At 45.0% G+C, this 17,432-nt stretch overlaps 1 protein-coding gene across 1 annotated transcript in view; it reads left to right on the top strand.

Moving 5' to 3' along the window:
• Positions 1 to 746: 746 nt before the first annotated feature.
• LOC126282380 (acetylcholinesterase-like) overlaps positions 747 to 17,432 on the top strand; it is a 49,512-nt gene continuing 32,826 nt past the window's right edge. The window contains exons 1-4 of the mRNA XM_049982038.1: positions 747 to 830; positions 5,056 to 5,190; positions 9,006 to 9,066; positions 16,941 to 17,126. Coding sequence (XP_049837995.1) covers positions 747 to 830; positions 5,056 to 5,190; positions 9,006 to 9,066; positions 16,941 to 17,126 — 466 coding nt within the window. The remainder of the gene's footprint in view (positions 831 to 5,055; positions 5,191 to 9,005; positions 9,067 to 16,940; positions 17,127 to 17,432) is intronic.

Raw genomic sequence — 17,432 nt, 5'->3', positions numbered from 1 at the left:
AAGTCAGTGCTTCCGCACTATGATCGGAATATCGGCCATTTTACGAAAACATGCCTCATGAAAGATATCCGGAACGATGTGAATCATCCTTGAAGGTGCAGTGAATGACTTCTGACAATGACAATAGTTTTTGATATCTTGTGGTGTGTTTGAACGTGAGATAGTGAATGAATAACATTGTATTGCAAAAGCTTCGACATTTTAGCGTGTGATTAAAACAATTCTTGCATTTCACCATTACTATGTGTTTCTTTGCAAATGGTAATTTGCAGTTGGTTTATGTTGGAAATTACAAGCAGGTACCTCGCCATCTCTAGCAGGACACAAGTATATATCACCTTTTTTATTAAAAATCATTTGCAAAGGAAAACCGTAAGAACCCTAACAGTACTGACCATTTTAAAAGTAATAAACACTTCACATTGCAGACGCTTCGTGTAAGGTGAAGCTTTATAATTCCGAGAAATTTTCAGTCGCGTTTTCTTTCAATAACATCTATTTTAAGTTATCTAGTTATTGTACTAAGGGGACGATGTCAAGATCTCTCCCACGGTAAAAAAATAAGAAAGAAACATCACTTCTAATGCTTCAAGAAAAGAGATAATACGATTCCTCGAACCGGATGTAAGATACTTGAACTAAAGTTACTGATCGTATCTGCTTTATCGTAAAACAGATAAGATAATTTCTCAGCGATCTGTGGGTATATATATTGCCACTACCACGGCGTCCGCTCACAGGCAAACATGCATTCCATCGTGCTGCTTCTGATTGCTACCGCCTTCTCAACGCGGGTAACGGCTGGCCCTCGCCGTCCCGTGATTCAAGAGGTACGCTAATCGATGAGCTAAGCTTCTCGATATTCTGCAGCTTTTATGAAATTGCCCTTTGTCAACATTACGTCTTGCTAATCGACTTCTTCGTCTAGATTATGACAGGAAATTTTTCAAAGTCGAGACTTGTCTATAGCTACTATTATAGTTGCATTCCATCATGTTTCTTCCACAGTTCTTGATTTCCGACAAGCACTAGCTAAAATTTTGCAACGTCGTTTAGCGATCATAAAACGAGCTTACTGAGTATTAGATTTCCGATTCGATTCAAGACTTCCTTGAACTTGGAACTCAACACGACCTTCTTCGCAAGAACTTCAGATGTAAATGTAACTGTCATGGGGCTGCTACTGATAATCATTTAGACTGATGAGATAAAAGACATGGGATACCACCTGATATCGTCCTGGAACTCCTTCTTCCCGGATTATTGCAGAAGGGTGACCTGGCACGGACTTAACAAGTCATTGGAAGTCCCATGCAAAAATATGAGCCGTCATTATTTGCAGAAGAGTTGCTGGTACAGGATGTTGTGTATGAGCTGACTCGATTATGTTCCCTAAATGTTTGATGGGATTCATGTCAGGCGATCTGGGAAACCAAAGCATTCACATGAATTTTCCAGAATGTTCTGATATTACGCATTGCTATCCATAAAAATTTAACCGTTGTTTGGGGACATTAAGTTCACGAAAGGTTTAAAGTGGTCTCGAAGTATCTGAACATAACCATATCCAGCCAATGATCTGTTCAGTTGGGCCAGATGACCCACACCATACCATGTAAACACAACCCACACGATTATGGAGTTACCACCAGCTTGCACAGTGCCTTGTTGACAACTTGGGCTCAGGGCTGTGTGGGGTCTGCACCACATCCGAACCCTACCCTCAGCTCTTAGCAACCGAAATCGGAACTTATCTGACCAGGTCACAGTTTTCCAATCGTCTAGAGACCAACCGATATGATCACGAGCCTAGGAGTGGTGGTGCAAGCGATATCGTGCTGTTAGCAAAGGAACTCGCATCGGTCGTCTGCTGCCGTAGCCCATTAACGCCAAATTTCGGAGCACTGTTCTAATGGATGTGTTCTTCGTACATACCCCCTGATCTCTGCCGGTTATTTCAAGCCGTGTAGCTTGTCTGTTAGGACTGACAACTTAAGGCAAAGGCCGCTGCACTCACTCGTTAAGTGAAGGCCGCCGTCGTTCGTGGTGAGAGGTAATGTCTGGAATTTGGTATCCGCAGCACACTCTTGACACTGTGGATCGCAGAATATTGAATTCCCTAGCGACTTCTGAAACTGAGTGTTTCATATGTCTATCTCTAACCATAATTCTGCGTTTAAAGCCTGTTAATTAACGTCGTGTGTCCATAATCACGTCGGAAAGGTTTTCACAGAAATCGCCTGGGTACAAACAACAGCTCTGCCAATGAACTGCCCTTTTATACCTTGTGTACGTATACTAACGCCATTTGTACACTGTTCGGTCAGAACATTATGACCACCTAACTAACAACTTTGACATGGAAAATTGTGGCAAAGCATAGTGGCATGGAAGCAGTGAGACCTTAGTTGGTCGCTAGAGAGAGTAGTTGGTACCATATCTACGCACGTATATTCCGGCAGGGGGGGGGGGGGGAGTGGGGGGATCTCTGAGGTCCCATTCAACCACACTGCAGATGTGATTCATGGGTTAAGATCCGGCGAGTTGCAGGGGGGGAGGGGGGCAGCACATCAATTGGAACTCACCAATGTGTTCCTCGAATCACTCCGTCAGACTTCTGGCCTTGTAACATGGCGTATTATCTTGTTGAAAAAATGCCGCTGCCACCGAGAAACACGATCGTCATGAAGGGGTGTACACGGTCTGTAACCAGTGTACCATACTCCTTTGCCGTCATGGAGCCTTGACCGTGAATGTTCCCCAGAACACTGAGCAGGCGTCGCCAGCTTGTCTCCGTCCCGCCGTACAGGTGTCAAGGAGCTGTTGCCCTGAGAGACGACGATTTCGCGCCCTCCCATCGCCACGATGAAGAAGGTACCGGGATTCATCAGGCCATGCAAAGCTCTGCCGCTGCGCCAACGTCCATTGCCGATGGTCACGTGCCCATTTCAGTCGTAGTTGCCGATGTCGATGTCGTGGGGTTAACATTGGCACATGCATTGGTCATCGGTTGCGGAGGCCCATTTTTAGAAGTGTTCGGTGCACTGCGTGTTCAGACACACTTGTACTCAGGCCAGCATTGAAGTCTGATGTTCGTTTCGCCATTGCTCGCCGCCTGTCCTGTTTTACATCTCTGTCCGACAGACGACGTCCGGCATCTGTAATGAGGGTGTCTGCCCAACCTCACGACGTCTCGACATGGTTTGACCTTGGTTTTGCCACTTGTTGAGGACACTCGCCACAGCATTCCTAGAAAACCTGACAAATCGTACACTTTCCTAAATGGTCGTGCCGAGCCTCTGGGCCATCACAATCTGCCCTCGGTCAAACTGAGATAGATCGAGAGCCTTCTCCATTCGATATCCTTAGTCGGTCATGTTCACAAATGTTCTGGCTGATCAGTGTATATGTGTATATCACTATCCCATGATGTTTTTCACTTCAGTGTACATCACTGTTCAAGAGGATAACACCGGAGCTTTCGTAAGGCGTTGATGCTTTCACACGAAGCCTAAAACGCCACAAGACTGCAGTGAAACGCATGAAGACTTGGTGCGGATCGGTTACTGGTGCAGAGACTGGCAGTTGATCTTGAAAGTAAATAAACGTAAGGTACTGCCCCAAAACAGGCAAAGAGGTACGTTTCATGTCGATTAAGCTGTTGTCAAAAAAAAAATCACTGGAAACAGTTATCGAAATACCGAGATGTAGAGATCAGCAGCGACATAAAGCTGTGTGACCGCATAAAACAGTAGAAAAAGCAGAGGCAAGGCTGAGATAAAATGGGAGTATTTTAAGGAAACGTCACGTATCCACGTAAGGAGCGGCTTGCAAAGTTTTTTTTTTTTTTTTTAGGTGCGAGATTGACAGCTGCATCAAACCAGTCTCTGGCCTGAAGACAACAACAACAACAACAGATTCGAGATTACTGTTCATCAGTCTGTGAAACTTACAAAGTAGGATAAACAGAAGAGACACAGGATATTCGACAAAAAGCGGCTCGTTTCGTCTCGGAATCGGCACGACAGCGAAACTGAAATGTTTGACAAACTCGTCACAGGTGATACATAAGAGGCGTTGTGCATCGCCAAGAAGTGTACAGTTGACATTTCTATGGGTGACGTTACAAGAGGAGTGGGTCAGCATATCACTTCCAATTGCTTCTCGCAACATGACGATCACACAGATAACAGCTCATACGGTGCTTTACCGATGTTCCACTCGTAAATGGAACATGTAAGGGCAGACAAAATTATGGAACCGGACGAAACCACTAACGCACACCGTAAGGTAGCTTGTAGAGCGTGTGCGCAGTTACAAAGGTTCAGGTTTCACCTATTCAGTGTGCTTCAGTTGGCGTATTTTTCACTGTGCCCACCTGCTACTTTTTCAGGAGATGACTCCGTCCAGTGTTGAATGTCCAGCCTACACATTAACGTCACTGACTGCAGCTCTCTGCACGAAGCTCTTCTTTGGTGTGGGATGTTTGTCCTATGGAAGCCTGGGATCGGAGTTCTGCTACTTCCTTTCGTGTTCTCAGCTCGTGGCTTTCTTTACAAGTCGTAGAGCAATATCTGCAAAATAATTACATTTCATTGACTCTGAAATTTACAGAGTTAGAGTGTGCCAGCCACACATTAAAGATGCGAATTCACATAACGTCAAGTGCCATTTTACCGTCCTGAGAGCCTGCTGACGTGTTTTAAGGCTGCTATAATGCTCTTAAATCGGCTTAGGCAAACTGGGATGTGGAGTCTGCTCCTCCTGTTGTGTCAAATCTAGTTTCTAGTTTCTGTTTCCATATTGTAGATTTTATCTTTGCACTGAGCAGTTAATGATTGTTACCAAAGCTTTTGTTCTCCACAATTCTGTTAAACTAACGTAGCGTTTTCCAACTTGCAGTCTTCTCCAACTTTCGGTACACATAACCATAGATGCATCTGATCCAATAACCCTTCCTGCTTCGTCAGGTAGTCCCATCTGTGCAGCTGCATACAATATTTTAAATGTAGTACTCACCGTTATTTAGAATGAAGACCAGAGAAACTGTTACAGGGAGACGACGTCTTTGTGACTGTAGAGAACGGCGACCTGAGGGGCGTGGTGGCCACGTCACTGAACGGTGCTCTCTACAACCAGTTCCTGGGCATACCGTACGCAACGCCACCTGTCGGAGATCTTCGGTTCCGCGTGAGTACTGCACATGAATAATCTATAGGCTATAGTAGCCATTTGTGTAATTCCACACATTTTCTTGGTGCGGATCACAGCAGTACTTACGTATATCAATGCACTTTATGTAACTAATTATTTAAACCACTTCTTACCGTTACCTTGTTTCAGTCCTATGTCAACCATGCAGAGCTTCGTACTGTCTTGGCATATTCTTGTTGTAGGATCGAAAGGAAACTAGAAACAACTGTACATCAGTAGGACGCCAGTTGTTACTATCACCTTAAATAATATGAAAAAAAGTCTGCGTTTCGCGTCATTCCACTAACACACCATCATGACGTTACCTCGTCATGTACAAGGACGCACGAACGGATACACACATGTTTCTATGCTGCAATGTCTTGCATAGCTCTTTGAATTAGCGGGTTGCCAGACGCGTGCAATACGTCAGGGGAAGCTTTTTGGTTGCGGTATCCAGTCAAACGCATTTTCGCGAGAGTTCGTTTTTATTACGGTTGAACCTCGGCGATTTGTGATAGTCTTGCTCCCGTCTAGCCACTAATAATGCGGACGTTTCTCGACGTTACGAACATTGTCTATACTGAGTGATTTGAGGATTTTCAGGCTAGTAATTATACAAGGGACCGATGATAAATGTAGCAGCTCACCCAGCACTCAACGCAGATGGACTCTCACGAAATTCCCATGTAAAAGTTCGTCTTGCATTCATAGATTATTGTTTGTGTAGTAAAAGAATGCTCAGGGTCGTTGCAGGTTATTCAAACTGCACAAATATGTTCATGTCATGGGCGGTTAGGTACAAGGAGATCTCCAGTACACTTAGAATTGATACTCTGTGACCCCACAGTTAACTAATCTTTTTTATGTGACTAAATAATCATTCTTAGGATCAAAAGTTTCCTTCTAATGCTGAAGACTTTGATTTCCGTTGCTCTCGCCATGCAAGTAAGAGTCTGATGTACCCGCCCGGCTAGCTGCGCGGTCTAACGCGCTGCTTCCCGAGCAGGAAGGCGTGCCGGTCCCCCGCACGAATCCGCCCGGCGGATTAGTGTTGAGGTCCGGTGTGCCGGCCAGCCTGCGGATGGTTTTTAAGGCGGCTTTCCATCTGCCTCGTCGAATGCGGGCTGGTTCCCCTAATTCGGCCTCAGTTACTCTGTGTCGGCGACTGCTCCGCAAACAACGTTTCCACGTACGCGTACACCATCATTATTCTGCCATGCAAACATTTGGGGTTACACTCGTCTTCGGTGTGTGACGTTCCCGTGTGGTGTGGGGGTGAGGAGGGGAGGGAATGGTCCACTGGAGGCCGAACCTCACAATGACCCTCGGTTCGGAGTGAGGGGTGACGGTGGGGTGTGCCCTGTTGTGAGAATGTAAAACACCGAGGGCGTCAGGGGTGTTGTGTAGAAAGGGTATGGCTCCGTCGTTTCTAGATTCCCGCTTTAGTACGTGCATACAAAAGTCTGATACTTATTTCCATAGGCTTGCCAGAAAAACGGCTGTAAACAACCTCAAATAGAACTTATTAGCATTTCGTAATTGATTTTGAAGACGACCGTTGGCTACGAAAAATTTTTAAAGTTAAGTTTATTTGACACACGTTAACATGCAGCTCCTACACTACCAAGTCAAAACATTTTGGCTTTAGGCTGAATTACCAGGGGTTTCACCACTTGAGGCTGTTACTGTTTACAAGATAGCATCACCTTACGTTACGGTGAGGTACACTGTTACATTGTTTTGGTCAACTGATACACATACTGTACCCTGTTACGAAGTAGAAGTAAATACTATGCTCCTGTAATATTTATTACATTGTGTTCAACTACATGTAATAGCTGACTCAAGTCATAGAATGAAATGTTTTGGTCTAACGAATTAACTTCTCACTTTCATTAGACTTTTTTCTTACAATCCCCAGTTTTTCCTCTGTGTAAAAATTTCGCAATGTGGTCAGTTTGTCAGTGGGCTAAAGTTCAAACAGGAACCAATAGGCCCTAAGCACAGACCCAGTGCACGCTTATTTGTCAAAACCATTTCTTTCCGCTTATGGACCATCTTGCTGTCGAAGGCTTTAGGGAATAATATAATATTTTGAGGGTTAACATGAACTCTAAAGGTTGATCTATGGTAATGAATCTATTTCAGAAGAAGCAGGATCGTCGGTTCATGTAGACATACAATTATCAGTGATCCCCTATAAGGCGCCACATTTGCTTCAACTACCGTTCCAATTCAACGTCTGTTAATTCGCCTCTTTTTGGGGCCATAATCATGTCGGATACCTTTTCACATGAATTGCCCGTGTACAAATGCAATGCCATTCTAAGCCTTGTGTGCGAAATACTACCGCCATCTGTATACGTACACATCGCTTTCCCATGACTTTGTTACCTCTGTATATTTTCGACCCGTCTTATCTAAGTGCAAACCTGGCATCCTCAGTCACACCAAGGCTATACAGTGGAGACTGACTGAAATTCGAAGGTTTTGCTATCTGGCGATATGCAGGCAGTGTGACGATACCTTACTGCAGGGCCTCCCATCCTTTTCAGCTGGCGGACCCCTTCTTCAGTCGAAAATCCATGGCGGACCCCTAGTCAGTCAAGAGCACAGTAACTTCAAATTTCAGAGCGAAACCCATGGGAACTGAAAGGTTCTTAATGCAGGTGCCATGTTCCCAATGACCCCCCCCCCCCCCTCGAAGTAACCATAGTCTTTGGTTTAGACATGAATGAAAACAACTTGAAATTAACGATCCAATTTGAATTCCCACTTTATCCAGACACTTACTAGTGGATCTACTCCCTTTGTTCAACACACTATAGCCTGATTAAAATTACTTGGTAATTGAAATTTCACACGATGGAGATTTCTTCCTCCAAGAGCAATCATCGACAAGTCCAAACTGTTCGCTGTTGACAAGCTGTCGCTTATGGTCTGTTCACTTCCACTATTTGGTTACTGTTGTGTAAGAAGCTTGTACAATTTCGTAACAGTCGTGTGTGTGAGTGTGTGTGTGTGTGTGTGTGTGTGTGGTTTTTCGTGAAATCTGAAGAAAAATGTTGAAATATATGTAAAGTCTTCCTTTGGTCGCCCTCTCTCCTCATTCATTTCAACTGGAAACTTCCCTTGTTGTGAAGGCGATGGAGAAATTGCAGCCTTCTTCAACGAGTCTGACTTCAGCCAACGACCCATACTAGAAGTCATAAACTGGTCCAAAACCGACTTATGAAACAGGTAGTGCACTGAAAACGCACGTTTAACATTTAATGAAGCCTGGGGCCGCATACGTGCCAGCGAGCGCTGTGATTGGTCGACACAGCTCGCTCCGAGCATGCGCAAAAGGTTTCAGCGCATCTAGCGCCGTGAACCAGCGCACAAACGACCCCCGTATTGTTGCTAAACAGTCGATCAGAGAAGCCGCATTCTCCGGCACTAAACTCTGTATACTTTCTCACTTAGGAACCGCAAAGGCTGCTTGGGGATACGACCAGAAGTAAAAGTACACATGTTTTTCACACGAAAAAATAGTAATGACTTTTGATTTTCACGTTTTTATTCAATAATTTTACTCATTTTTTTTACACGATATGGTGAAAGGTGGCCGCGGACCTCCTAGAAAGAGCCGGTGGACCCCTAATGGGTCCGCGGCCCACAGGTTGGGAAGCATTGCCTTACTGTATTCATATTTAAGTATTTGGAAGAATACCTCGTTTAAAAAAAAATCGTACAGCTGCTACTAAGTATGTGTGCTAGTGTGGACTGGTAAAGCGAGTTGCCGCTTGACCGTGCGCCGACGTGTGCAGGCTCCGCAGCCGGCGGCCTCCTGGTCCGGGGTTCGGGACGCTCTGTCTTTCGCATTACTATGCAAACACTGATAAACCAGAATATTGCGACGACTGGCCACTACGACGATGGATGCCGCCTGGTGACGTTGCGGCCACGAGATGCGATAACTAAAGTATGTATTCTCAGCGCAGACGGATGGGGGCTCACCGTAACCAAGATAAGGGCTGCAAGTGGGGACATCCACCGAGATAAGCGACTTTGTCAAAGGACATATTATTATTACGCAGATCCTGTGAATGCGTATCTTGAAAACGGCGGAGCTGGTCGATGGTTCACATGCTACTGTCGCAAGCTTCTACAGAAAGAGGTAGAAGGACAGTGAAATTACCGCTAGATGCTAAATGGTTGAACGTCCACAGCACTTCACAGAACGTGGAAAAAATGGTTCAAATGGCTCTGAGCACTATAGGACTTAACATCTGTAGTCATCAGTCCCCTAGAACTTAGAACTACTTAAACCTAACCAACCTAAGGACATCACACACATCCATGCCCGAGGCAGGATTCGAACCTGCGACCGTAGCAGGAGCACGGTTCCGGACTGAGCGCCTGAACCGCTAGACCATCGCGGCCGGCCAGAACGTGGAGATCGGAGGCTTGTCTGTTCTGTAAAGTGGGATAGATGGTGAAGTGTGGCATCTCTGCCAAAACAGCACAGTGCTGGTGCACGCACAAGTGTTTCGGAGCATAGCGTTCATCGTTAAACATGGAGCTCCGCAGCAGACTACCCTGACGTTTTGACGTGAATAACCCAAAGACAGCGACAATTACGATTGCAGTGGGCACGAGACTATCGGAATTCGACAGTCGATCAATGGAAACGTGTGGGCTCTTCAGGTGAATCATATTTTTGTAACACTAGGTCGATGGTCGTCTCTACAAACGCCGTAATCGAGGTGAACGGCGACCAGAAATGTGCAGCACGCCGCGGACGCAGGCTGGTGGGAGCTGTATTATGGTGTGGGAGACATTCTCTTGCGCTTGCGTGGGATCTGTGGTAGTAATCGAAGACACGCTGACAGCTGCGAACCACCTGGATCCCTTCATGCTTTATGCCTTCCCTGGTGACGATGTCATCCTTCAGCTGTATAATTATCGGTATCTCGAAGCCAGAACCGTGCTACAGTGGTTAAAGGAGCATTGCAGAGAACTCACGTTGATGTCTCGACGACCAGATTCGCCTCATGTAATTCCTGTAAGAACCATCTGAGCAGCTATTGGTCACCCTCACCGCGCACGCAGATCAGTGGCACGTTGTATAAGCAATTTAAATGACATGTGCGTCATAGTGGCCGCATTGCATACCAGACATTGGAAATCACTGAAAGAAACTCGGGGTAACTATCCCCTCTATGTATTGACTTCTCGTGCTGTGCAATGTTTACCTCTCAATGTGATTAACGATCTTACAGTTGAACAAGTGGCATCCCTGCTCCCAAGTGCTGTTTCAGTGAGTGAAGACAAATTCTCTATGCTGCCGGAATAACAAAAAGAAATACCATAAAAAAACATTGAGACGTCAAGAGAGATGTGTAATTAATAAATTAGTGTGTAATTTCGTTTTAAATATTCAAACAGTCATTATGCCACATATCTCCACAAAAGTACCTCAAACTGTGTTTTTAAATCTTTGATTCTTAATAATGACAAAGTTACAAGAACAGTCAATAATAGGACAGATTTTGAATTGCGAAGGGTTTTAAATGTCGTACTTTACTACTGACTACACGAATATACAGACGAATGCTTCAAAAATAACTAAGGCTTGTGTTCAACGTGCAATGTTTCATGAAAGCCACATCTTTAACTCCATTGTTGTACACTCCTGGAAATTGAAATAAGAACACCGTGAATTCATTGTCCCAGGAACGGGGTACTTTATTGACACATTCCTGGGGTCAGATACATCACATGATCACACTGACAGAACCACAGGCACATAGACACAGGCAACAGAGCATGCACAATGTCGGCACTAGTACAGTGTATATCCACCTTTCGCAGCAATGCAGGCTGCTATTCTCCCATGGAGACGATCGTAGAGATGCTGGATGTAGTCCTGTGGAACGGCTTGCCATGCCATTTCCACCTGGCGCCTCAGTTGGACCAGCGTTCGTGCTGGACGTGCAGACCGCGTGAGACGACGCATCATCCAGTCCCAAACATGCTCAATGGGGGACAGATCCGGAGATCTTGCTGGCCAGGGTAGTTGACTTACACTTCTACAGCACGTTGGGTGGCACGGGATACATGCGGACGTGCATTGTCCTGTTGGGACAGCAAGTTCCCTTGCCGGTCTAGGAATGGTAGAACTATGGGTTCGATGACGGTTTGGATGTACTGTGCACTATTCAGTGTCCCCTCGACGATCACCAGAGGTGTACGGCCAGTGTAGGAGATCGCTCCCCACACCATGATGCCGGGTGTTGGCCCTGTGTGCCTCGGTCGTATGCTGTCCTGATCGTGGGGCTCACCTGCACGGCGCCAAACACGCATACGACCATCATTGGCACCAAGGCAGAAGCGACTCTCATCGCTGAAGACGACACGTCTCCATTTGTCCCTCCATTCACGCCTGTCGCGACACCACTGGAGGCGGGCTGCACGATGTTGGGGCGTGAGCGGAAGACGGCCTAACGGTGTGCGGGACCGTAGCCCAGCTTCATGGAGACGGTTGCGAATGGTCCTCGCCGATACCCCAGGAGCAACAGTGTCCCTAATTTGCTGGGAAGTGGCGGTGCGGTCCCCTACGGCACTGCGTAGGATCCTACGGTCTTGGCGTGCATCCGTGCGTCGCTGCGGTCCGGTCCCAAGTCGACGGGCACGTGCACCTTCCGCCGACCAATGGCGACAACATTGATGTACTGTGGAGACCTCACGCCCCACGTGTTAAGCAATTCGGCGGTACGTCCACCCGGCCTCCCGCATGCCCACTATACGCCCTCGCTCAAAGTCCGTCAACTGCACATACGGTTCACGTCCACGCTGTCGCGGCATGCTACCAGTGTTAAAGACTGCGATGGAGCTCCGTATGCCACGGCAAACTGGCTGACACTGACGGCGGCGGTGCACAAATGGTGCACAGCTAGCGCCATTCGACGGCCAACACCGCGGTTCCTGGTGTGTCCGCTGTGCCGTGCGTGTGTTCATTGCTTGTACAGCCCTCTCGCAGCGTCCGGAGCAAGTATGGTGGGTCTGACACACCGGTGTCAATGTGTTCTTTTTTCCATTTCCAGGAGTGTACTTTGTAAAAATTTACAATTAAAAGACCGGGTGAAAAAATAGGAAAACACCAAGAGTGCATAGATCGTGCTTGTATCGGACTGCTAGTGATAAAGGAAATTACAAGAAACAAGCCCACCAAGTACGTATTTCTAAGACAGTTGAAGTAACAATTCAGCAAACCTGTACATAAACACTGTTAACGTCCATGTTTTACAGGATTCTGTATCACGTGCTCAGCGCGGGAAGACTGATGCACCAAAATGGAGGGGATCCATTAACCACAAGTCAGTACTTATACGGAAGCATCATTCATGTCAAACCCGCCCCGCAATTTCGTATACGATGTCTTACCGATTTTGGACATTGTCAAGCAGGTAGAAACCCGCTTCTAGCGTCGTGGAAATGTACCAAGATAGCTGGCTGTTGATGGCCTGGGATGACGAGCAGCCATTTCCGTCCCATTGGATGTTAGTTGCTCTTACACAACGTTCCATTTATTAATTGGATTTTTCCTTCGGTCGGTTGCCCCATCTTCAAGACTTTTGTTGTGTGCAATACCTAAATCTGCAGAATTATTTAGCAAAAGCTACAGCTTATATCTGAAAGATAACCTCACTCTCACACAATCTCATTCTGGTATACTTACTCGTATGTCCACTCCGTGCCACAGACTAATTTCGTTAATTAAGTGAAACATTAAATATATTCTCGTGTGTCATTTAGAGTTATTGGTTCCCCACTTCCTGTATTTTAATAATCACAGATGATAGAAACACAAACGTTTTACTGAGTATAACAGTGTGTGACCGTGTTTAGTCGCTCCACTGGACAACCAAGACCCAAGTAGTTTAGCAGCCACACATCGTTCGAGCAGCCCTGGTGCTGAATCAAAACATTTGCTATCTGTTACGTGGCGTAGTGCGATACGTACATCTTAGCAGTACGTGACAGTTCTGCTGTAAAGCTATTACTGCCATTCAAAAAGAAACAAACTTGAGCCCCTAAAATGGAAAACCGCTGAAGGGATCGTGCTGCCATTGCCTACGGAATAAGGTGTGGTTCCCACAAGAGCGCTGAGACTCGCGGCCTGGACGCACGGCCACGTGATGACAGGGAGAGCACGTCTACCTGTCGATCGGCTACAGCACTTAGTCGTGCTGAAAGCGGAAAAATGGAGGCTTGAAAAGATGATAAGATGGGTGTAGTGCATTTTATGACGGCAGATTGAGTGCGGGGAACGTAGTTCTTCAAATAATGGAAGAAGTGAACTAAGAGCAATGCATGTCCGTTGGATGATCGAGCCATGGCAGAAGCGAGTTGAAGGACGGATGTCGCAGGAGGATGTCGCACGATCTGGAACGAGGCAAGCGTTATCATCGCGCAGCTGGTGGATGACCTCATTATTGAAGACCGTCGAGTTTCATTGGCAGCCATGGACCCATAAGTCATTTAATTGACAATGGTTACTGAAGTCAATAAAGTTATCAACAAGGTAGGAGAGTCTTTTTGCTAGAAAGAATAGGTAAGCACTTGTCTTCAGGCCACTTACAAAATGAGTGGCCACCATTTAATTCTAGTATGATGGACATAGAGAAATTATGGGCAAAGTTGAAATAGATTGTAAATTGACCTATGGTGGTATATGTGGCGAGTAAGTGGATTTACGACAGAAAAGACCCACAATGGTTCAGTAACAAAATTCGGAAATTGTTAAGGAAGTAGAGACTGTTGCATTCTCGGTTCAAAAATGAACGCTCAAATGACTGCAAAGGTTAGTATAAGTTCGTGCGTCTGTAGTAAGATCGATGCCGGAAGCATACAAAAAATACGATCGTCACCGTAGCAAACAGATCTTGCCGATAACTCGAGAAAACTTGGGTCCTACGTAAAATCGCTAAGCGTGTCTAAGATTTCAATCCAATTACTCGTTGAAAAATCTGGTGTGACAATAGAAGACAGCAAAAGGAAAGTCGAAGTTTAAATCTCGCCTTTAAGAAATCATTCAGCAGGAGGATCGTCCAAGCATACCTTAGTTTCACAGTCGTCCAAACACCCGATGGTGGAATCAGTAATAGGCATCTCTGGCGCAGGGAAGCAGCCGAAAAAGTTGAAAACAAATTAATCGCCAAGTCCGTATGGAGTCCCAATTCTATTTTACATAAAGTACCGGAGTGGCCCTATACTTAACTTGCATTTATCGCGAATCTCTCACCCAGTGCAATGACCCAGACGACTTGCAAAAAACACAGGTGACTGCTGTACATAAGAAGCTTAGAGGAACGGACCCGCAAAATTAAAGACTAATATCTTTAACATTGGTCAGCTGCAGTATCCTTGAACATGTTCTCTGTTTGAACACAGTAAATTACCCTGAGACGAAAAACATGTCCAGGAATCAGCACAGTCTTAGATACCATCGGTCGCGCAAAACTCAGCATGTCTTTTTCTCACATGATATACAGCGAACCATGGATGAAGGGCAACAATGAGATTCCATATTACTAGATTTTTGGAAAATGTTTAACACCGGTTTCCACGACACACTGTTAAAGAAGTTACGAACATGTGGAACGAGTTCTCAGATATGTGAGTGGCTCGATGAGTTCTTAAGTGATAGAACACACTGTGTTGTTCATCAGAGCCAAGGGTATCGTCAGGACAGCACCAGAGAGGTGACAGGATTGCTTTTATTCTCTACATACACAAATGATATGACGAACAGGATGAGCATCAGTCTGTGGCTGTTTGCTGATGACAGTGTGGTGTACGGGAAGATGACATCTTTGAGCGACTGTAGAAAAGACAACTTAACAAAGTTTGTAGTTGGTGTGATGAATGGCAGTTTTCTCTATATGTATAAAATTGTAAGTTATGTGGATGAGTAGGAAAAACAATCCTGCAACTTTCGAATACAGCATCAGCAATGTCACGTCTACTAAATATCTGGGAGTAACGTTCCAAAGCGGTATGAACTGGAACGAGCACATACTGACGGTAGTAAGGTGGTGCTTATGGTAGGCTTCAGTTTAGTGGGAAAATTTCCGGAAACAAGAGTGAGTATAAAACACTAGTGCGACCCACTCTTGAGTACTTCTCGAGTTTTCGGATACGCACCAGGTGGGATTAAAGGAAGACATTAAAGCAGTTCAGAGGCGGGCTGCTAGATTTGTTACGGGCAGGCACGATCAATACGCCAGTATTACGGAGATGCTTCCTGAACAAAAATGGGAAACCCTAGAGAGAAGATAACGTTCTTTTCGCGGAACACTACTGAGAAAATTTATAGAACCAGCATTTCAAGCTGAATGCAGAATGATTCTAGTGCCACCAATGCACCATTTCGTATAAGGACCACGATCATAAGAGAAATTAGGGCTCCTTTGGAGGGGTATAGGCATCCGTTCTTCACTCTGTCCATTTGTGAGTGGAATAGGAAAGTAAGTGACAATAGCGGTTAAAGGTACCCTGTGCCACGCACCATATAATGGCATGTGGAGTTTGTATATCCAGTGTAGAGATCGGATTGAGCCTTGGTATGTAGAGATCGGATTGAGGTTTGTTATTGGAAAGAGCATTCAGTGTTCTTTGTATCATTCTTCGACGAATTTCTGTCCCCTACGCTCCTTCCTCTGTCTGTAAACCCACTACACCCTTTTGCTCTTCCTTAGAAGCCACCATTTTCTGTTTCCAGCACGACTGAGTGCAGAGGTCGGCGGACGCGTGCTCGTCACTCTGACGTCACGTGGTTAATTAACCGTGTCTCTGTAGTGACGACTTAGGGATCTCAGCGCTGTTATAGCTTCTTCTTGCCAGCAGCATTACGATCCCTTTAGCAATTTTCATTTTACAGCGTCTGGCTCGTTTCTTTTTGAATTACATATTTAAATTTAAAACTATTTTTTACACATTATCTTCTAAGCCACACAGCAACAATAACAATAAAAACATATTTCATCTGTCTTTTTAGGTAGGAACATAAAAGTTAAACACCGAAGAATTTTAATTTGTTTCCATGTTGACATTTAAGAACTGTGATTAATTGAAGTTTTCTGTTATCACTTGAGTGAATTGTTCCATACGTAGTCTAGAATGGCTTTCGATTCATTCATTGTGACTGTATAGTACTTTCAGATATTTGTTTGGCTTATATTTTGATTTAAGATATACTGCTATCTAATAAAGTATAACCTTCATAGACAAATTCACAAATCACTATTTCTTTGAACAACGTGTTGGCACATAGAAAAGATACCTTGTAGAACCATGAGGAACCATTGCAGGAAGGGATACATGGTCCACTCGTTTGTCTGAAAGGAGAAACTAGACTTAAAATTTCACTGCCCTGTACGAACCAATAATCCTATCCATTTGATTCTAAAAATTCATAAGTCACTTTGTGATTCAGGAGCCTCCTTATACGTTTTCATGTTCAACACCATTAACCAACAAATTTAGAATCTAATATTGATGACTCTGAGTACAGCAAAGAATCGTCTCCCAACTATGGCTTACAGGAGTTCTAAGATTATTTTTCCGTTGTGTACTACCTATCCTGTTGGATACTGTTTTTTTTTATTTCAGAGCAGAAAAACCAGAAACCAGATCTTAAAGAAACTTGTATATTCAATAAACAAAGCAATTGAAGTCTGATAGTTCGTGTGTGGCAGGGTTCCTCAGCCTACAGAACGAAGATATCCCGGGCAATGCCGGGTTCAAGGACCAGGTGCTGGCCCTACAGTGGGTGCAGAGGAACATAGCGGCCTTCGGCGGGGATCCCAGCACGGTTGCCATCTTTGGTGAGAGCGCAGGCGGCGGCTCCACGTCACATCTCTTCCTTTCGCCTGCCACCAAAGGTGAGTACCTCCCGGGCTATCAAGACCATAAACCTTCGTTCTAGAATTGGAAGACTCTTAAAAAAGATAGGAAAAGGAAATGGGTGGAATGCAGACATTTCATTCTTTCTTTGTTTTCGGTATGGCCAGCTTTACTTAAATTTTCACCGTTATCGACATATGCTTCAATCCCTTCATATCAGCATTTCTTCTCTTTCCTGCCAACAGTTACAAGCTGATAGGGGTAAAATATGTGTTCTGATACCCTTCCACCTAGGATTTTTTTTTTTTTAGTTTGGACTTCTTTGTATCCAGTGCATTTTTTTT

Source organism: Schistocerca gregaria, chromosome 7, assembly GCF_023897955.1.
Source record: "Schistocerca gregaria isolate iqSchGreg1 chromosome 7, iqSchGreg1.2, whole genome shotgun sequence".
NCBI classification, from domain to species: domain Eukaryota; kingdom Metazoa; phylum Arthropoda; class Insecta; order Orthoptera; family Acrididae; genus Schistocerca; species Schistocerca gregaria.
Note: the sequence above shows the minus strand (reverse complement) of the source record. Positions and strands in the feature narration are given on the sequence as shown.